The sequence below is a fragment of the Ruditapes philippinarum genome, unplaced genomic scaffold (genome assembly GCF_026571515.1).
Source record: "Ruditapes philippinarum isolate M1 unplaced genomic scaffold, ASM2657151v2 ctg1267_1_1_1_1, whole genome shotgun sequence".
Lineage (NCBI taxonomy): Eukaryota > Metazoa > Mollusca > Bivalvia > Venerida > Veneridae > Ruditapes > Ruditapes philippinarum.
In genome coordinates this window covers 1-23,533 of record NW_026859684.1, presented here as the reverse complement: position 1 = coordinate 23,533, position 23,533 = coordinate 1, and the positions used below count along the sequence as shown (strand labels likewise).

Genomic DNA, 23,533 nt, shown 5'->3' with positions numbered 1-23,533 from the left:
TAATTTTCGTGGAATAGCAACATGTATTTTATTTGTCTTAAGCATCGCAAGCTCATTCATATAAACATATCTTTATATAAAACAAGACATACATGTACGTTTTAAATAAAAAGTACAATTTACAAGAAATACATAAATATCATTAAACAAATTTAAAAAACAAACTAAAATACACATACACGCACGCACGCACGCAGCGCGCACACACACACACACACACACAGAAAATAGAATAAATGGCCACTGGTTAATTTTATATAGAAAATGTGGCCTTTTTTTACAGTGCAATGACTCCTCTCTAAAGACAAAATGAGTTCTCAATAACCCCCCCCCCGGCCGTCACACCCCTCCAAAATATAATCTATTTTTATCATGATTTACAAGTCATTTTAATATTCGGTATGTTACTTCTTTTGCTTAGCAATAGTCTTAGTTTGTTATTGTAATAAAAAAAAATGTTTCGGAAATATTTTCCACGTATGGCCGCGGTAAGCCTAGATATATTAAAATAAAGTTTTTGAGGGGGAAAACGGGAAATGAAATCCATGAGCAGTTATGAGAAGCTTGTGGTGAATCTGCTGTTTAATATAATACAGTTTATAGATGGATTAGGCGATCTGCAGATGGAAAATTTGATGTTTCCGATGACCCCCATAGCGGACGGCCGGTTGAGGTTACAGGCAAGTTCCATGTTGAAAAAGCTTGGGACCAACTGAATGAAGATCGGCGATTAACATGCGAGGAGTTAGCTGAAAGTCTTGGTATTTCTGTTCGGTAAATTCCTGCAATTCAGACACGTCATTTGCGAATGCACCGAGTTTCTGCAAGATGGGTGCCATATCATCTCACGCGGGACCAAACGACGGACCGGTTAGTGATTGCAGAAAATCACTTAAAGAGATGAAAATGTAGGCGACCGCATTTGTGGCAAACGATAAGAAATGACTTCGTAGCTATAAGCCCGAATTAAAGTCACACTCCTCCGAATGACACACGTAACGGTCGTCAATGCCTGAACAATTTCGACGAAAACAATGGAACCTGAAACAGCTCGTAATTTTAGCCTATGATAATGCCGGTGCATTGGCGTCGGATTGGACATATTATTATTAGTAGTATTATGAAACATTTTTAAAAGAGAAATTAAGACCAACTATCAGGAAACAATTCATGACAACGCAACTCCGCATAAATCACACCAAGTGACGTCAAAAAATCGAAGAATATAACTGGGAAGTGTTGCCCCATCTCCACTTATTCGCCAAACATGAGTACCTGTGACAATGTCTTTTTTCCTAAACTCAAAATGCCACTCAGGGGCGTTAGATTTAATGACTTAGAGAGACTTAAAGTTGCCGTGGCCATGGAGCTTCAAAGTATCACACGCGGCTGCCTAGCAACCGGAATTGCCGATCTTCCGAGCAGATGGAAAGCGCTTGTAAGGGTTAGTTACTTTAAAGGACTATAGATACGGTAGATGTGAATCACTTATAGTTTTCTTAAAATAAGGCCATTATAAGAACTTATGGAATGACCCGCGTACCAAGCTTTTTTACAAGTTCTTTCGAAAAGATACACAAAATTCGACATTATATTCTTTTCTATCAACTGTATATTCTGTAAATTGTCGTTTTCTACCATTTGTCCATTCTTTTAATTGTCGTATTCTATCAAATATTTTTCGACGTTATGTCGTGCACCGATATTCTATCAACACTGGATATCAAATACTGCGTTATAGCATGTAAATCGAATATAAAATAGATGCATAATGATTTTAAATATTCAAAGTGGAAAAGGCGTTATTAAATGAGTTAGATAATAATTTATTGTGTTTCATATTGCCACTTATCAAATACTGCAGTTTTACACTACCAAAGCCGAGTAACAAATATAACATTATAGCATCACCAAGTGCGAAAACATTCATAGAATGTAATTCCCTACACCATTCTGATAACACTACTACATCCAGCCCTCGAAACAGTGTCAAATATTTAGTTCTAACATTACACAATTTGTACAAAAAGTACACAGTAGTAAAATGTTATGTATCAGTAGTTTGGATGTCTGGTGGTGCTGTCCTTGATGGATTCGGGGAGCAAGCCGGAATGGTAGCAAACTCTTCACTTCCGATTGCTTCCTCTCTCTGCAACTTGTGTTCAACGTTTGGGGTCGTTGGCGTTAGGTATATTTCACTGGCTGAAATTTCAGGAATGAACGTTTTGAAAAGCTCTGATCACAGTTTCAAGCTAAAGCACATTCTATCTACTCTAAGATAATCGTAAAAAAATTAAACCTAACAGCCAAATTCTCTTACAGAATGATTTTTGTTGCTTCTTCTTTGTCTAATTTGTTGTGTACAGAAAAAATATCAAATGCTAAATTGATGATATTTATGTAATCTATATCTCAGAATTTCTAACCGATAGAATGAATACAATGTTTGTTGGTATCACAATTGGCACGCTTAAATTAAAGAAGCCAATTAGATAAAACATACACAAAGAAAAAGATACCTCGTTTGCGTGTTTCCCTCAGTTTCATCAAACATATCACCAATATCAGAACAGCTATTAATGCGATTGCAAGAAACACCCCAAGAACTATCATTCCAACATTCAACGACCTAAAGCACAACATACGTCAAAGTTTAATATATTTTCTTAAAACATACTTTCAACAACCGATATTTGCTTTTCTTTCTTTTTTGTGATGGTATACTGATTCTTTGATAGTCTTTTGTAATATGTTAAACTGATTTAAAAATATAAAGTATATAAGGGCATATAAAGTATATAAGAGCCATGTCTTTTGACCAGACCTGAATGGTTTGACTGGTCATTTCATTCGTTTTAACAAAAGCAAACAAATGTCTAGCTATTGACAAATTGTAGTTTATCAAATAAATGAAATAAAAACAAGTATAACACGCATATGTTACATACTCTTTTTCTGTGTCTTTTTCTGGACTTTTGTCAGACTGTAAGCATTCACTGCACGCCGGCTCGCTTGGACATGTTGATTCAATCGGGTTACCACTTGGATTCACAATCAGATTTTTCTCAAACGTAAATGTTCCTTCCAATGGAAAACGCCCGACCTAAGAATGACATAAATGTATTCCCAATGCATACATACTTAACTGGGGTATGTTTGATTATTCAATCAGAAGAAGAAACTGTATGCAATTGATATTTATATTGAAAACTTTTTTGTTGTGACAGAATCAAACCGCCCTTCATTGATATGTTTGTACAATGAATAGCATTGTACGCTTCGCTTGTAATGAATAAGATAAAAAAACATAGATGGTGAACATGAGAAATCTTTTAAAAATAACAAAAACCCACATCTAATAAACGTTTATTTGTAATGCATTATTTTTGCGACTGGTCCTGGCTTTGCCTCAGCCTTTGTCAAATTATCCGTAAATTATCCGTGAACAGGACGTGTTCCAAAAACTGAGTTTACTGGACGGTCAAACGTTATGTTTTCTTTTTATTTATTGAACTCGACAATACGTATAACATTTAATTTGCAAACTACCGGAAATGGAATTGTCTTAACAGACTGCGCCTGATTTCACCTCAAAATAAATACCTAACAGTAAGAATCAATATATACCTCAGTGTAAGTCAAAATTTGTGGGTCATCGTCTTTTTGAATGTTGTAAATTCTGTAGCCAATATTACCATTTCCGTTGTCACTGAAAACTTTAATCTTGTTTCCTGATCCATCCAGATCAAGCTTCGTATCCTTAATCGCTTCAACAAAACCTGTCATCATAAACAAGGCATTTATTGTAACAGTTTTCTTCTAACAGCAGTTGATATGAAATCAACTCAATGCCACGGTCAAATTATACAACGTACCTTTAAATGGCATGTCAACAAATCTAACAAATTTATGATGGAGATTTTATACATTTTTTCTTCATAAAGGGTCAAGAGTGTAACTCCATTAGGCCCTATATTCCCATGATGATATTTCGTTTCTTTAAAAGAAGCCTATACATGCATGACGGCACAAGATGTAGGGTTTAACGTACCTTTCGACATCTAGAAAGCATGCATATAACTGGGGCCTTTTCTTATAAAATTATGTCAACATCTGTTTCATTTTTTAATACACACCCACCCTCCCCCCACACAAATTATACACATTTCAAAATTGAAAGCAAGCTGATCAGAAAGGCAACTTTTGTGACGATTCATTCTGTTAAAGTTTAAATCTAAATTTAATACAAAAGAAAGCTTCATGCGCTTTAAAACATTTACCCTTTGTATTGTCCGTGAATTCTCCGCAAAGAACTTTCGTGCTTATGCCACACTTGTCTCTGAGAAAATTATTGCCGCCAATTAGAAGAGATTTCGTTGCAACATAGGCGGCAGTAGCCCAAGAATCCAACGTAAAGTCGCTACCAAAGATGTTGTCATCATTTAAAGAGCACATCTTATTCTTTATTTTGTCAAAACTTAGATCAAAGTAGCAATTTCTTTTCTCTTGTAGATATAATGTTGACCATGGATTCTGATTAAATGGCTTTGGAGTGAGATTATAGATATGCGTGCGCAACTCATTATCCTCATACATTTCAAGAGAAAGCGTAAAAGAACCCAGAAGATTTTGTTTACTGTCCGTTTTCAAAGGATCCCGTTTCCGGGCCCATGCTTCAGAACCAATAAACATAAATTCTCCCCTTGTATTAATCTGAGAAGTCAAGGCTGACATCACAGGAACTATGCGATGGGACCGCAGAAATATAATGACAATACGTGCGTGAGTGTACAGCCGCAACTTTTCAAATATTCCAAATCCACTATCAGTTTCGTCAACAGCAATTTCCTGAACTACACAAATTTTACTTTTAACTGCCTCCTCTTTAATTTTATCCTTCCCTGCTTCACCATATGCGCCAGTGCTATAAACAATCTGAACATAGTTAGACTCAAGCTCTTGAATAATTTTAATTATAGCTCTCGCTTGGGCATCATCTGGAGTAACAACTCTCATAAAATAAGGATATTTAGATCTATCACTGAGCACGGGACTTGTTGAAGCAAAACTTAGCTGTACAAAATGTAATCTTGACAGTAATTCTGCCACAGCAATGCTAATACTGCTTCCTATATCACCAATAAATCCTAATATTCTGTTATGAAGATCTATAACAGACCCGTCTGCCTTTTGTACGCCATTATGAATAAGTTTATAAATCTTCCTTTGAATAATGACTGGATCGTTACACGAGTTTAAAACAATTAGACCAATCTGTAAACCGGGAAAGAAGCCAGAAAAATCGCCGGTTTTCGCATTGACTTTCTTCACAGCAAATCTTATTGATTCAGCAGTTTGGTATCCACTGACGATACGAATTTTTCCACAACCGTCTCCAGAGGTACTGTCACTATCGAACACTGCAATCACACCCACAACATATATATCACCTTGCTCAAATATGATACTTTCACGTAGCTCTTCAATGTTGATGCACTCTTTACACTTTGTATCAACCATGCACTGTGCCTTTCGTACATTTGGCCATACTAGCTCCTCGTTATTGATTGTGTAGTCTCTAAGCTTCTCTTTGTTTATAGTTATGTCGTTATCTAAACGATCACTGACCTTAAAATAACAACAATTATATTTCTTATCTCACATGATGAAAAAAATTTGGTAAAATATATTCGGTAAATGTCGTCTCTCCAAATCCGTTTCAAAATAACTGTGATTGAAACTTTCTGGATTTTGATAAATTATATTGAAAGTGTTAGTTCCTTTCTAAACCACGCCGTATTTCATTACGTCAAAAATGTAATCTGGAACAAACTTATCCAAGTATGCAAAATCTAGAAATGTTTTCTTAAGATTTTCCATAGCAAGGCAGATAATGCGATATAACATAAACAGTTGGCTACAACGATCAACTGATGAGTTGGGAAATAAGCACCTCAACCGTCTATTTAAGAAATCCTTCAGAAAAAAAGAACCATTTAAGAAACATTTACTGATCAAAATTACTGAAACACATATATAAACATTCGACATAACCTGTTTATCTTGATTGCGTCAGATGCAATCATCAACACCAATCCCTCAATAAACCTGGACAATATAATCAAATGGTAAATAATATAATTGTAGATTTGTTGAAAATCTTTAAAATAAAACCACCTTTATCAGATCAAATTCGGTAGAAAGTTCATCATTCTTCCGGAAATTGAACACATCATATAACGAAAGATCTTTCTGTTGAGTTTCTGTGCTGTTTAGTTGAAGCTTACGGTCTGACAATGACGGTAATCTGCAATACAAATACATGTATATCAGTAGAGTGATGCGGGGATGATCTTTAATGGGATCATCTTTAAAAACTTTTTGGAACTGATTTAGTTTAAAAAGAATTAAATTTTGAGTTATTCCGTATGTTTCCTTTTAGCATCCCCATAATCTTTTGCACCCACAATTCGTATATACGAATTGTATGTCTTATTATGAAGCAGATAATTTCATAATTGTAATATCGTATTCATTTGTAAACAATGAAATCTATTTCTGAACATAAAAAGAGAAAAATGCCTGCCGTTATACAACTAACTTACTTCCATTGAAAATCCTTCCCAAGGTCTATGTTAATATTTTCTAGAACATTTACTAGGTCGCCCGAACGAAAATTCGTTTTAAAACCATCACAGAATACCGAGGAAGGGCAGTATTTGTTATGGAGTTCTCTTGTCCCCTTAACAAGGGCATGCGCTGCAAGTATGGCATACTGCACGTATAAAATTTGCGCTTCAAACACTTGGTTATAATCACTCTCTGTCAGTGGCGTAAAATCACAGTTTCTTCTCTCACACTCTGTGATTTCATAATATACTTCCATTAGCCAAGGGTTTGTCATAACTTCCTTTTCAAAATACGTTTTGTTTGTGAATATTGACCGCCAATGGGACGTGAATTCAATGCTTTCCTGATAGTTAGGTGCAAGAACAAGAGATCCTTTTGACGACTTAAGCGTCGACCCAGAATTATACTGAAACACGCTTGTCTCCATGTTGATACCTTCCGACAACATGACAATAGGATGTGATGTAAAGCCCGTATTTTCTAAGGCAATAAATATAGAACGAGCAAATGAACTGGGACCAATGTAAACTATTCCATTTATAGATGCTCTATTGCCGGTACCGATAGTAATGTCGCTAATCAAGGAGTTGAAAAAATCTCCACTAGTTTCTACCGGGATAGCGCTATTCATAGATGTACAAATACTCTCTTCGTTTGCCCTCAAAATGAGACGATTGCTAGCATCCCGACCGTAAGTATCGTTGACATAGATGATTGCAATTCTGTTCCATTCGAGAGATTTCATTGTCTTGATCATCACCTGTTAAATACACGTGAACACATGCAATAGCACTAAAAAGAAAAATCTGAAATAGAGATGATACTCGGAAGCAGCCTGGGTTATGTAGTGTATTGATCAGCAAACTTAACCGGCAATCTAGATAGCCGGTTTCTATACCTTGCTTTACCAGGAAGATAATTTATATTACTTTTTATTTATATATATTTTTAAAAAAGAAAGTCATGAGCGTGAATTTACATACATAAGTCGTAATAATTTCTTTCTTCCGCTCATATGTTGGCGATATTGAAATACAAACATAAAGGTTTAGCCATGCATTAGATAGCATACAAACTTTGCATTCTACTAATAGCATAAAATATACAAACGAATGAAATTGTTGTGTTGTTATGATGAAAGATGTTTGTGCTTGTTTATGGAGATTATCGAAAATTTATTTTCTAAAGTTGTTCTTTTTGTACCATTAAGTTGTACTACAAGGATAACATATTTCAAATTTGTAAGATTAGAAGATTTTGCTCCAATCAAAGCTTGTCCTACACATATTTAAAAGACAAATTTTTGAGCTGTTAGTCTCACGAATGACACACTGGGAGTGTTTCAAAAGATAATGCATTAGCACTAAAATCTCAAATGACACATATATAATGACGCCAAAAGATGGAAAAACTGAAATCTGTGAATTTCAGTGGCCATTTTGAAAATAAATAGTTAGTAGTTCTTGCCATTATAAAAATAAAATTTTAAGAATAGTTCTTAAATAAAATGTAAAGGATATTACTTGCCGTTATAAAATGAAATATAAAGGATACTTCTTGCCATTCTAAAATAATTTTTTAAGGATATTTCTAAAATAAAATGTAAAGGATAGTTCTTACCATTATAAAACATAATTTTAAGGAGTTCTAAAATAAATTGAAAAAGATGGTTTTTGCCATTATAAAATAAAATGTACAGGGTAGGTTTTTTTTAACTTTTTAGTTAAATGGTTAGATATTTAAGTTCTGTTTAACTATATCCTTTCTTCAATAAAATAGTTTACACTTTGTTAAGATCTCATTATATTACTAGGCAATAAGTACGCACTTTAAATAGAAAGACGCACCAAAAGAACGGAACTTATCAGGTACCCTCAGTTTATGCTGTTCAATAAGTGTCTATTATTTTGAATAATCATTAATGTGTCCAATTGATATAGTGTTTATAATTTTCATATACATTTGTATATTATTCGAGTTTTGTTTTTTTTAAATATAATTGCCTACTGATTGCGTAGATGTCGGAAATGAAACATGACTTGTTCATTTAGGTACATACATATATACATGTACATTTAATAGTGTTCCTTTTTTTAAAGATTGATAACCATTGCTAAATCTATCCATAGATTATTCTGTGAATTATCACAAAAGCATTTAAACGTAATAAAGATTGTTTTTCGAATTTTCAGTGTTGTTCCCAAGTATTTCCTATCCATTATCGTTTTATTTCTTTTTGCAATATTTTATATGTGATTCTTTTCATGAGGCCGTCAAAAACGAATATGATAACACAATTTATAATGTCAAACGTAAAAACAAGTAATAGGGACACCTAAATAAATACTGTAAAATAGAAGTTGCCCTACTTTGAAGAGACATCAATATCAATATGCTTATAATTTAATTTCTATTTTCACATTTGTTTTTTAGCTACAAGAAATCATTATGTCATTGTTGTGCAATTCTATATGCATAGAATTACTTCGGTCGATTATCTTTTGATATCATTGTTTGTTGTTGTTGTTGTTTGTGCAAATAGCGAACGTGAGGTAAGCATTGATTTTGTTTGCATAAAGATGTTATTTATTCCGTTTTTTGTTTTTTGATGTTTTTTTTTGTGTTGTGCATACAAACTTGAAATTCGTCATATTTAACTGCAGGAAATAAAATCTCTATTTTGCTTAAAAGAGTAAAATGCAAAAAATAATGAAAACTTAAAACAAAAAACACCAACGGAAAGATACGTACCATAATGCTATATTTTAAGTTGAAGGTTCAATGGTCTTTCAGAAGATTTAAATCAAGTCAGTTATTTGGTTGAGGTAAACATCCAATAGAACAATTAGACAGATTTGAATTTAAACATTTTTTTCTTTTAAAAGGTTGAAATGTCAAGGAAAACCACTAAATGGCTTTACAACAGACATAATTACAGATAATTTTCAAATAAAAAATGAATAAAGAAAGAAAAACAGGGCAAAAAAACAAAATAATTATTATTTTAATAGTGTGATATTACTTTGGCAGAAAAAATAAACCCCCGTGCTTTCTATAACGTATCCGATTAATATTCGAATGCTTTTTTTTACCAATATAAAACGGAGAAGAACAACGAAAAGAAAGCGATGTCAAGAAGAATATAAATAAAAGAAGATAAGGAAAGAAAATTGGGAGCAAAAAAGGGGAGAAGAAACAGTTGAAGCAAAAGAAAGCGAAAAAGAAGTAGGTGGTATAGCAGAAATAGGAGGGTGGCAAGATGAAAAAAAAAATCAAAATGGGGTGAAATAATAGATACAAAAGGTGAAGAATATGTAGCAGGATCAAAAGAAACGAAGAGAATAATAAAGAAAAGAAACATTATACCGGGGTAGATGCGGTTGAGACAATGTAATTGTGATAAAACGTGCACGTTTTGTGGGGATACAATTTATGTTATTAATATTTTATCAATATTCTTTAGTGCTCAACATAAAGTTATCGAATACTTAACAATGAATGTGTAGTTGTGTAAAAACTACCAACAACATCAAACTAGTTATAACTATGATAACCCTTTCACCATTATCATTTTGAAAACATAATATGTTAACAATAGTCTTTTTATAGTCACTTTTTGAAAAGTCATCTTTTTATATACATCTTTTAATCATTTTTTATATCAATATTGTTTTTATTATGATTCTCATTTTATGTTGTTCTATCACAATGCCATTCTTGTGCATTATAAATAAATATTTATCATTATTTCTATAACGACTATATTTATTATGTTTCAACACTTGTCTTCAATCTTCAATACTGTTTATCTTTATTACCTCTAATGGTAACATTATTTTTTTCTACCTAAAATGAACAAAAAACAAACATAACATTTAAATAGGTCTGAATTATGATACCTTATTTAAAGAGATAAATATGATTATCTCATCTAACATTTTGACATTTACCCCATTTCATCTTATACTTCATAAACACACGTTCCAAACACTTTATTAAGATGGCACCGATAAAGCATTGATAAAAGATATTTACAATATTGGCCGATGTTATCGAAGGGATATCGAGTTTCCTCTGTAAAATAATACCCTACATTTCGGATTGAACCTGTCAATCAAATATAACGGGTTTTCAAAACAAGAATAATCAGTATTCCGTAAATATGTTATTTTGACATTAAAGGACCTTGTTGTACAATACAACACTACCACATATAAAAAATGAATGAATAAATAAATAAATAAATAAATAATTTAATTAATTAATTAATTAATTAATTAACTTATGAAAGGGTAATTGATTGAATGAAAGATTTATTAATTGATCGATCAATTGATTGATTGATTGAAAGAATGAATAATTAAATAAATAAATAAATGACTGACTGACTGACTGACTGACTGAATGAATGAATGAATGAATGAATGAATGCTCCTTTTATAGAAATCATTTAACCTAACATACCTGCACATTTTGTTATATATTTTAAAGTGTGGTGACATTGATTTGTAGCTTTTATTACCTTACCTTATAACTGACATTTTATAAGTCGCATACCGTAATCGGAACAATTTAACTAAAATAAAAAAAGTGTAAATGCTAAATGATAATGATGACTGAAAATGATGATGATGATGACAGTGATGATGATGATGATAATTATAATTATGATGGTGACAACATACCTCAACTTGTACGTCATCATTCGGAACGACTCGCACAAAGTTCGGATATTTTTCAGTATCTCCAAGCCGTGCTGCGGTAGTTGAAAATCCCACCTGAACTAAACGACTCTCCTTTGTAACTGAGCTTAGAATCGGTGAAATAGCTTCTGCTTCAGAACTAAATTCAGGACCAATAACTCCTGAAGACAAAAAAGAAACCAATACGGTAAGTGAATGTGATCAGTTTATATATGTTTACAAACGATGATATGTTGATTTCTATTCATTATTTTGACTCAATATGTTTCTCGAAGAACAGCAGCTTATTGCGGTTACACTGTGTACATATACTAGTCTCTATATATTAACATATTTTGACATGTTATATATATCCTATTAACAGATTTTGTAACAGGTTATATGGCCTATTAACATATTTTGACATGATCTATGGCGTATTAACAGATTTAGACATGTCATATGGCATAATAAAAGATTTTGACATGTTATATGGCATATTAACAGATTTAGACATGGCATATTAACATATTTCGACATGTTATATGGCATATTAACAGATTTTTGACATATTATATGGCATATCAACAGATTAAGACAGGGTATATGGCATATTAACAGATTTAGACAGGTTATATGGGCCTATTTATAGGTCAGTTGGAAGATCTTGTCCAAAGGGGCATTGTGTCCAAATATGAACTTATTCCACTTACTTATAAAGAAGTTAATTATGACCAATGTGAATTAATTCCACTTAGCCTACTTATAAAGAAGTTATGACCAATGTTAAAGTTTTTGGATGATCTAGAAGGTCATTCAGGGTACAAGGTAAAAAAACCAGATCAGTTTGAAGGTCTTGCCTAAAGGGGTGTTGTTTCAAAATATGAGTAGAATCTGTATGCTAATAAGGAAGATATGACCATTTTTTAAGTTTTGGGACAACTTGACCTTCAAGGTAAAGGCCATTCAGGGGCCAAGGTAAAACAATACAGATCCGTAGGAAGGTCTTGTGCTAAGGGATGTTGTGTTCAAATATTAATCAAATCCGTTCACTAATAAGGAAGTTATGGCCAATGTTTAGTTTTCGGACAGATTGACGGACTGACAGACGGACAATTCAAAACTAATATGCCTCCCTTTGGGGTATGCACAACATCTTGCAAAGAAATGTGGCTATGTAAAACGTTTTAATTGCTTTGGTAGATTGAAAATTATATTTTCACCATCTGAATAACATATTGAAACCATACACGCACTGCGCTTGTCTTGCTCACAACGAGGTTATGGTGCTCACAACGAGGATTAAAGCAAAAAGGGGTATATCTTCGTTTCTATGAAGACTTTCAGATTATAATTTACGCTGAAGACTTGTGGGCATCTGTTTTATGTTAGAATGCACAAAACGTCACCAGAATCGACGTTTTCAATGTTTAATTAGGTCCAAAGAGAAGTTGTCTCCAGTTTTCCAGCTATCCCGAGTGACTGCGTCGCACGGTATTTCCATCAAATTGTCCACCAACAGGCAATATCTTTACATGTGCATACTCGGAAAACACATCGCTAGCTAACTGCATTCCGATATTTTTATATAAATGTCTGTAATCTTAGAAAATTATGAAAAACTCACCTTGCTTATCGTGCTTCACGTCAAAGTTGGATGCTCACAACGAGGAACGGAAGTTGCTCACAACATTTTAACCGATGGACATTTTTCACTCGTTGTGAGTTAAACGGGCGTGACATTTTGTTATACATTTTAAAGTGTGGTGACATTGATTTGTAGCTGACATTTTATTACCTTACCTTATAACTGACATTTTATAAGTCGCATACCGTAATCGGAACAATTTAACTAAAATAAAAAAAGTGTAAATGCTAAATGATAATGATGACTGATGATGATGATGATGACAGTGATGATGATGATGATAATTATAATTATGATGGTGACAACATACCTCAACTTGTACGTCATCATTCGGGACGACTCGCACAAAGTTCGGATATTTTTCAGTATCTCCAAGCCGTGCTGCGGTAGTTGAAAATCCCACCTGAACTAAACGACTCTCCTTTGTAACTGAGCTTAGAATCGGGGAAATAGCTTCTGCTTCAGAACTGAATTCAGGACCAATTACTCCTTAAATTGAGACAAAATGAAGCCAATACGGTAAGTGACTGTGATCATTTTCAAAATATAAAATGCAATATAGTTATATATGTTTACAAACGATGATATGTTGATTTCCATTCATTATTTTGACTCAATATGTTTCTCGAAGAACAGCAGCTTATTGCGGTTACACTGTGTACATATACTAGTCTCTATATATTAACATATTTTGACATGTTATATATATTCTATTAACAGATTTTGTAACAGGTTATATGGCCTATTAACATATTTTGACATGATCTATGGCGTATTAACAGATTTAGACATGTCATATGGCATAATAAAAGATTTTGACATGTTATATGGCATATTAACAGATTTAGACATGGCATATGGCATATTAACATATTTTGACATGTTATATGGCATATTAACAGATTTTGACATATTATATGGCATATCAACAGATTAAGACAGGTTATATGGCATATTAACAGATTTAGACAGGTTATATGGGCCTATTTATAGATTTTGGTATGCTATATGGCATTTCAACATATTTTATCAAGCTATATGTAAAATAATGTAGTGTTACACGAGGACTAAGGCGAACGTTAGTGTAATAAATATAGTTAATTGCTGTTTATGCGTAAACTGTCAAATATATTTTAAAGAATTTATAATAATGTACGATTTAAATGAAATAAAAACGAATATATTTGCAGCTTCGTTGTAAACCAGCAAGATTTGCCATTAAACTGATATTACAAACACGCAGTATGAAAATACCTCGGATGCGACTTTTGTGAAGAAACACGCCGTTTTTTGAACAAATAATGCTATGTAAAGTCACTTTAAATAGTTGATTTAAGTTATAGTTAATGGCTGCGACTGTATAGTGTATTTCATAGAGCACATTTACGAACATTAATTTAAAAATTATAGCATAACTTGATACGCTTCACAAATCAGGTACATTAAGTTGAAACATCCATTAATAAAAACTGAAATGACATATCGTTAAAGAATCACACCAAAATATTTGAAGGTTTATGTCGGAAATGTATAGAATGAATTTATTGCGTAATAAAGATTTTCTAAAACCGCACTTTTGATCTATTGTGATGAATGCATTATGCTTCAAGAATATAATTTGGTTAAAACAATGGTTGGGAAAGCTCAATGAAGGGTAAATCTGCACAGGAGTATGGCACAACATTGACTTTGATGTATATATTAGGTGTTATCTTGAATTTACTATATATCATATTAATGTTGAGTTTTCTTATGTAAAGAAATATTTAGTTATCAGCATATCTTGGCACTAGAAACGATGAAATAAACAAATGGCAGCTGATGTGAGAAGAGGGTACCTCGCTAACGCAAGGGCGAAGGTTCTACCTAAATTTCCCTTCGTGCCTGATAAATGCATATATATTATGCATTACTACTTAAGTTTAAATAATAAAAAAATGTCTATCAGACACTAAAAATTTACATAATATGACTAGTTACCTAGGATAGTTTTATTTGTAAGCGCCTTGTTCATCAGTTTGATGGAAATCTCAGATGCTTTGCTCACCAGACCACACGTTTCATGCCCTTCGAAGCCTGTAATTTACATATGAGCCGCGTCATGACAAAACAAACATTATGCGTTTGCGACCAGCATGGAACCAGACCAGCCTGTGCATCCGCGTAGTCTGATCTGTTCGCTATCAGTTTCTCTTGTTGTTATAGGGTCTGTAAGCGAACAGCATGGATCCTGATCAGACTGCGCAGGCTGGTCTGGATCCATGCTGGTCGCATACGAACTATGTTGGTTTTGTCATGACGCGGCTAATATATTTACGAATTTACAATATACATATAAGTGTGTACATAGATAATTCTAATACTCAAAATGTTATGAATTTAACAACCCGTAGATATTAGACAAAAGACAATAATATGGTTTGAAGTTCCATTTTAGATTATCCATATCTGAATGATTCAAATAGAAAAAAATGTTATTCTGGTCAGAACTGGCCATATAACACAATATGTATACATGTATTTTTTGTTCTTTAGAAATTTATCATATATTATGCTGATTATAAGAAACCATATTTGCAAGAATATACGCCAAAAATACAACAAATAAATAAATAAATAAATAAATAAGTAAATAAACTAACCAGTTAAATAATCAATTTATTTATTTATTTCAAGCTTTGTATTTTGTAATTTATCAATTATTTTTTTAAGAATCAGCAAACGAAGAAAGCTAATTAAAAACCAGTTTCAAGGCTTGACTAGTAAATAACAAAAAATAAACAGGGTAAAGTAAAATGTGTCCGTTTATTTTAAAAGACCAAAATAGGCAATGGAAAAACTTTTCTTATAATTGAAATTAAGGGACACAAACAGAATAATTAACATTAACAGCAACTGTATTATAATGCAGGAAAAAACGAACTCACATCAAAAATTAAAAAAAGGATCGTTACAATAAAAATAATTATACAATGATGTTCAGTACGAAATTACGAATTACGAACGAGCATTTCATAATTAAGACAGTTATTTATTCTTTCTAACCTAAGTGTACAGTAAAAGTCTCGTCTCGGTATAAGAAAAAAAGGTTTTGTAAATTAAACTTCAAACATGCCCACCAATTTTAAAAGGAAGTTTGCCATATTGGTTTAATCCTTCAATGTACCATTTCACCGCCTCTGACGTCATCACAGAGGCAGCGCTCAGGCCTAATCCGCACGAATCCCCTTCTGGTTTGTGCACTTGGAATAATCCGACAATTGTTAAATCCCCATTTACATTTATTACCTGTAGATGAACCCTTTCAACAAGAACAAAAACTGTCAAAAACGGCAGCAAGAAAGCGTAAATGTTCATATTTATGTTAAAACAAGATGATCGAGTAAGTTAAAGTAGAAAATCAATTTATTTGTTTTTCTTTAAAATTTCAAATAGAATAACGCGTTTGCCATAAAGCAGTATTACGATCACAATAACGCAATTTTATACAAATTACTGCTTTTCTATTCATTTGAACGCCGGGTATCAAGTTACAAAATGTATTTATATGAAATTATTACGCGTAGTTTAAACCAAACATTGTAATAATGAGCAAGTTAAAAGTAAAGAATTTATAAACTATGTTCATACATTCTAAGCGATATACATATGATCAACATAAAAATCAATGAATACAAACTTTTCTATTTATATGAAACTGAATTTACGGAAAATAAGAATGTTAGATACAAAAAACGGGTTATTCGCTTTATTCCAACGAAACACTGACATTGTAGACAGAAACTACTTGGCTGAAAATTGACCATAATTGTAGTGTTGTTGTTGTGTTGTTGTTGTGTTGTTGTTGTGTTACACTTGAGTCAAACTCGACATCATTTTCCCTGCATTAAAGCTCAATATCTATATGCGTCAGTTCAGTGAATATAATTTGGATTGTTATAGTTTTATAATGACTAGTATAAGTGGAAACAGACAAAAACTATATCTGATTGATGGATTGTTTTTTTTGTGAACACAGAAATAGGTTTCAAATTACATTGCATATCTGAGTATATAGGTCTGAATTGTTAGATTATGATGTATCTAAGAAGTTTTTACATAACAATTTATTTTGAAGAAGATCTGAAAGCAGGAAGAGCCGTCAAAAGAAGTGAAAACAATAGTTAAATAGCGAAAAGTGCTGACTCTGACCCGTACCCATTTACTTATGTTATTGTGACCTTTCCTGTCTAATATGATATATACGTATGTATAATGAAGCAATTCGTTATGTCAACCTGTGATATTACATTTTGCCCGCGCGCACGTGTCGTAAGAAATTTGAATCGAAACGAAGATCCCTTGACGCATTGGTGCCAACAATCATAAATATATTTTTCCACGATATGTTGAACTATATTTAGGGTTATGATATTTTTTAAAAGAAAATACCAACATAATTCTTTTCAAAAATACCCCTTGTAATTAGCTCAACAAATTTGGCAGGACTTTATGACGAACTTGGTAGGGAACCAATAAAACTAGGGAAAAAAAACATGATCAGGTACTTGTTTGAAATTCAAAAAAAATAAAGGTAAATGTTAATGCTAAACAAAATGAAGTTCAAAATGTCTTATCTATAGGTATTCTTAATGAAAACCACAAAAAATTAGAAGAACGTGGTTTATCAGATTATTGGAACGACTTACAAATAATAAGTAATATAAACATATGTCTGTTTTTGTATTAATTTTATAAAACAACATTTGAAGTAGATATAAATAAGTTTATAAACGTACTAAAAAAATGTAGTATTCGTTTTTGTCAACATTATCTTATGAATTGTTATAAAGACGTAACAAATTTGCTTTAAGTGGATTTTACCTAATTTCTCGATGGAGAAATATCATTAATGACAGTGCATGGGCTACAGAAAATTTCACTGATACACGGGTCTACGATTTAAATTCATGTGTTGTTATTTTTGGAGCGGGAATGAAAAATGGATTATCCGTCCAACGCGTCACCATTGGACCATGAATCCACTCTTTTAGATATATCTCATGTTCTATTTATATTTGTTGGCACAGGTCTGCACAGTAATTGCTTTAAATTCAAATCACCTGTGGTAAATAATAGAATATGATAGGGATGGGTTTAAAGATTTTGTTTTACTCTTTTAAATTGGCAAAAACGCTTATACTTCAAGTTTATCCAAAAGAACCGTGGTAGTTTATTGTTAATGTACCGTAGTAAATTGAAATAAGTGTAAAAAGTTGAATAAATTATAAAACCTGGAATGTAATTGGTTGAAATTTCATCCAATCGCAAATCAGGCACAAAAAAATGTGAAACGGCAATGTAATATTCATGAATAATTAACCTTATCTGTCATTATATAAATGTAGGTTTCAACGAATAATGACAATGTAAATTACATTAAAACTATTAAAAGAATGCTTGTCGACGGATAAATAGAATTTTTGGAAGTAATATTACACCGCGTAGGATGATTATTATCTACTTCTATTTAAATCCAATGTGGTTAAATAAAACTAGATAAGTGAAACGAAGCATCAATAATTGTCACTTCTTTTGTGTTACAGGACGCATCAAAGAGCATAGGTATTCAGAGGATGGTTAAAAGTTGTTTTATCAGTATGTTATTGCTGTTCTGCTGGGCTGTTAAAGACGAATCAAATTCAAATACATTTTCCATATCATCTACAAAAATGTATTCATTCCAAGTAACCATGATAGTTTCTAAATAATCTACAAAAGCTTTAACGAACACACATTTCCATGCAACCAAGACATTTTCCATTTAACTTAAAAAATGTATGTAACCAGCACACATTGCATGTAACAAACATCTTATTTGTATCCTTAAATCGAAAGAGGAAGATTTAGCGCAAATAGCTAATTATATTTATATGTATAAAAAAGAAATGCAAATAGAAGGAAAGATTACAACATATTCATGCCAGTCGGATGTTATCCGAATAAATTATTTCACTCAAGTTAGTTTTTACCTTTATTGTTGTATGTTTATTGGTTATGTTATAAAACTGACGAATAATTTTTGATTTTATGTTGATTTGTTTGGGTTTTACGTCACACCGACACAGTAAAGGTCATATGGCGACGTTCCAGCTTTACCGGTGGAGGAAGATATCAAGTGCCCTGCCATGCATTATTTCAGACACAAACGCAGGCACCAGAGACAAATAAGCAGGAAATTGCAATGCGTGTCGTGTGTACATTTAATCAATACAACTGGTATGTTTGAACACACACAACATGGACAAGGCAGCACATCGAGATATTTTGTATCTTATTTGGATTTGCGATGATTAAAAACTGGTTGTATTAAAAAGAAAAACACAGTTAAAACATTCTTAAGTTCAACGTTACATAACATATTTTTTCTGTCCATCGCTAAATTGTTTTAGCAGAGAATGGCTACTGCTACTCCTGAGCTACTGCTACTGTTAACATTATGCTACTGATACTCCTGAGCTACTGCTACTGCCAACTTCATTTTTTTGCTACTGCTATTGCTGCGCTACTGTTATTGCCAACTTCACGTTTTATGATAATGTTTTATAATTATGCTACTGCTATTTATGAGCTACTGTTACTGCCAATTTCACGTTTTATAATTTTGCTATTGCTACTTCTGTGCTACTTATTACTGCCACTTTCACGCTTTATAATTATGCTACTGCTACTCTTGAGCTACTGCTACTGTCAACTGCACGTTTTAAAATTATGCTTCTGCTTCTGCTAAGCTACTGCTTCTGCCAACTTCATGTTTTACAATTTTGCTACTGCTACTGCTGTGCCACTGCTACTGCCAATTTCATTTTTTTCATAATTTTGCAACTGCTACTCCTGAGGTACTGCTACTGCCAATTTCACGTTTAATAGTTTTGCCACTGCTAACTTCAAGTATTATAATTTTCATACTGCTTCTGCGGAGCTAGTGCTCCTGCCAATTGCATGTTTTATAATTTTGCTACTGCTGAGCTACTGCTACTGCCAACTTTACGTTTTATAATTTTGCTACTGCTACTGCTGAGTAACTGCTACTGCCAATTTCACGTTTTATTATTTTGCTACTGTTACTGCTGAGCCACCCTACTGTTAACTTCACGTTTTATAATTTTGCTACTGCTATTGCTGTGCTACTGCTAACTTCCTACCGGGAGATATTTATCATAAATCTAAAGATTGGGGTAATGACATCACGCGCACCTGTTTTTATACGGCCAATGCACAAACATGGCCGTGCCTACTGATTTGTAGAAATCGGTGATTTTGCGATTTAAATTTTGTTATTATTCGTTAAATATTATTATTTGAAGGCAGATCAGTGCCGTTCCCTTAACAAATCTACATTTCATGTTTTTGATATTTCGCTCATTTCATGACGTAAACGTCCGAAAAATTAAAGGCTATAAATATTGTTCATGAGCTATGATAAATTCAATGTTGTACTTATTTTTCCCCATTGGTTTACACGTGCTTGCTGAAGATAAAGATGATAAGTTACTCAATTTTAATACTAATTCAACTAGCTACATGATCACCTCCCCTTATACTTACCACTTATTAAATTACAGCTTTACCATCATTACATATGAATGCATGAGTCGGAAACTAAAGGAAAACCTCCCGAAAATAAATCCGTCTTAGGGTCTATAGTGCCAAACAAAATCAACAATATTCTTTTCATCATGTGTGCCTATATTTCTTTTTTTATTCATACAACAAAACTCCAGACAACGAAGTGAAACCTAGAGAACCATAGATCTTAACATCTCCATACACAAATGTTGTTACCCATACAGAGTCCCCCTTATGTAAGTGTAGCACAATAAAATTTGTGCCTTGAGCGTCGTGTCCAGCACTTAACGTGTCTGCTACACCGGCAACTTTCCCTTGGCTGTCAACCACAATGTGCATCCACAATTTATAGGGCTCATAACCAGCACAAAACGCTAGGTAAAACATGTATACAGCTTCCTTTGGTACTGTGAAAACACCTGAAAAATTAATTTCAGAAGAAAAGATAGAAATGAAGCTGAAATAGAATAACTTAAAATGTCACGAACTCGACGTGTAATTTTCAAATATACAGGATATATTATATTAATGATGAAGTTGAAAAGAACAAGCAATCACCTTTCTGCTTTCAATATAAAAAGGTAATACTGTTCTCCTACAGCTGCGAGATTTACTTAAATTCTTATTTTCATAATGCACATTGCATATAAAGGTAGAAACATAAGATTCATCACTCTAAATAATAAAGCATTCGTGTCAAAACCGATATTGATCATATTATTTTATCAAGTCTGGCAACGTTTTCCAAAACCTCAAAACGATTTGGCATTAATTGAATTTAATTTTGCTTCTCCTTTGTAGAAAATATCCTTAAATTGTTTACCGGGTTCTATAACATAAAAAGTTAATATATAAAAAGTTATGCATCTGCGTATTGGAACCTGTCCTGTAATGTGGACGCTAGTTTGTTGAATGCGATGCCGATGCTACTGATATGGAAAGTGACCTTACTTTTGATGCTGGTTCTATAGATTGCCGCTGTATCAGAGTTATCATTGGAAACGTCGCATATCTGGCTTTCGTAATCCACTATTCTGATTTACTAGTGACTATCATTAGCATTAAATATTTCTTCGTTCTGCACGTGCTGTACGGAGGACTGTCGTCTTCGGTATCCCTTTTCAAGTAAACTGTGTATCTTTGTACGTGTTTGGGTAACACAGGTGCAATAAACATTGCAATGTTGTCATACTGTCTCATTCAACCTCCTGGGTTTGATCAACGTCACTTTGGACATCGAAAAATTGTTTGTGTTCTTCAAGCTCCTCCGTTCACGTTTAAATTGATGCCGTTGTTTTCCAGTTGGGCATCTTTTCTTTACGGTTCTTTTCACTTATTTCCTAGTCTTTGCAACTAGCATTTCAGATCACGGAAGCGCTGACGAAGAAAATTTTTAATCGCCACACGAATGCTCACTACTATACCTCTTCTTCTGTATCATTTATATAATTTTGTCTTCTTCTCGTTCACCAAACACTGCCTGGAAACGTTCATATTTCTCACAAGCTTTGTTGTACATTCCATGCACTTTTATCATAATTTTGAAATGATAACGTTCGAGTTAATCAAATGTTTTCGTCAGCTGACAGAGGTGTCAGGTTTGCGACAAAAATGTAGGTATAATGATAACGTAATTATCGGCAAATATACATTGGTATTTTGCTTTATTCAAACACACAATGTAATGGCATTTCTGCGCATATTTGTATACATTTTACAAATAATGATATACATGTAGCAATATCGTCAATAGAGGAAACAATGAAGTTCGCAATAAATAAACAAATAAATTAGTAATTTAAGTTAATAAATAAAAAACTATAAAGTAATATTACAACCAACATGACCAGAATAATCAATAATTCTTGCTTATAAATAATGATCAAGATATTTATGGAGAAACTATTCACTTAACACACATGCCTACCAGTTGTTAAGTTTTTCAACTCAAGGATTTCTATTCCAATAATATCAAGTAAATAATTGAATTCTAATGAAAGTATTAAATTCTATGCTAAATATACAGAAAATTAAAGTGCGAACTGGTTTATTAAATTAATTGTGATAATTTCATTTGAATTATGTTTTATACGTCTGCAAATACAAATCTTGCTTTTTACAGTCATGTATATTGCAGCAATATTTCAACCCTTTAAGAATAAATAATTATTTGGGTTCGGCCTATTTTTGGCTTCTATAATATATTCACATTGGATAGTAAACAATGTATTACTAACATTAAAGACTAATAAGACCTAAAAAATGAAACTTTAACATATAAGTGAAGCACTTACAAGAAAACATTCTGCAAAAGATGAAAAAAGAAATATATTCAGCATTAAAATGAAAATCGCATATAAGTGATTCTAAGCCGGATTTGGGTCAAAAGCGTTATCATTTTTGGGTCATTTTTCACAAAAACAATTATTATTCTGGAAAAATGGGATGTGGAAATGAGCTGAAAATTTACACTCAAGTTTTGGTCTAGACTTATACCAATTGATCCACAAACATTAAAAGAAAAACAGTCCTGTCAAGTATAAAAAAAAACTCGTTGAAGTCCCTTTAGTTTATATGATATGTGTAAACTTCAAAATCGATTATCAAATGCTGCGAGGTGCGTCCGTTGCTGATTGGTTAAGGCCCTTGACTCCAAACCTCTTGCATTCCACCGCTGTAGGTTCGAGACGCACAAGCGTCTTTGGGTGCTGTCACATGATAAAGCTTTCCACCTAGCTTATGGCACGTCCGTGATTCTACTCAGGTGCCAGTTTGTTCCTGAAGTAACGCACAAAAGGGTACCTGAGGTCCTCATCCACCAGTAAAGCTTGTTTGTCGTAATTTGATCTATACATATAGATGCGACCTAAAAAGGACAATAAAAATGAATTCCGCTTTATGATTTTCAATTCTAAATACCAAATTACTATGTTTATAGTCAAAATCAGTTTTTAACAATAAAAAT

General features: G+C 32.8%; 1 protein-coding gene across 2 annotated transcripts; it reads right to left on the bottom strand.

The window, feature by feature from the left end:
- LOC132757490 (uncharacterized) lies at positions 1 to 16,468 on the bottom strand. 2 transcript variants are annotated; one of them, XM_060748778.1, is made up of 10 exons: positions 16,080 to 16,468; positions 14,941 to 15,036; positions 13,271 to 13,449; positions 6,606 to 7,390; positions 6,178 to 6,307; positions 4,281 to 5,628; positions 3,628 to 3,779; positions 2,949 to 3,103; positions 2,520 to 2,629; positions 1 to 2,202 (listed from the first exon to the last, which is right to left on the bottom strand). In XM_060748778.1, exons 1-10 carry the CDS (start codon positions 16,315 to 16,317, stop codon positions 2,048 to 2,050), a joined length of 3,348 nt encoding a protein of 1,115 aa, XP_060604761.1. In that variant the 5' UTR covers positions 16,318 to 16,468; the 3' UTR covers positions 1 to 2,047. The 2 variants fall into 2 exon arrangements, with proteins under 2 accessions (XP_060604761.1, XP_060604760.1); XM_060748777.1 differs by lacking the exon at positions 13,271 to 13,449 and adding an exon at positions 11,316 to 11,494 and having other exon boundaries at positions 16,080 to 16,467.
- Positions 16,469 to 23,533: the final 7,065 nt, after the last annotated feature.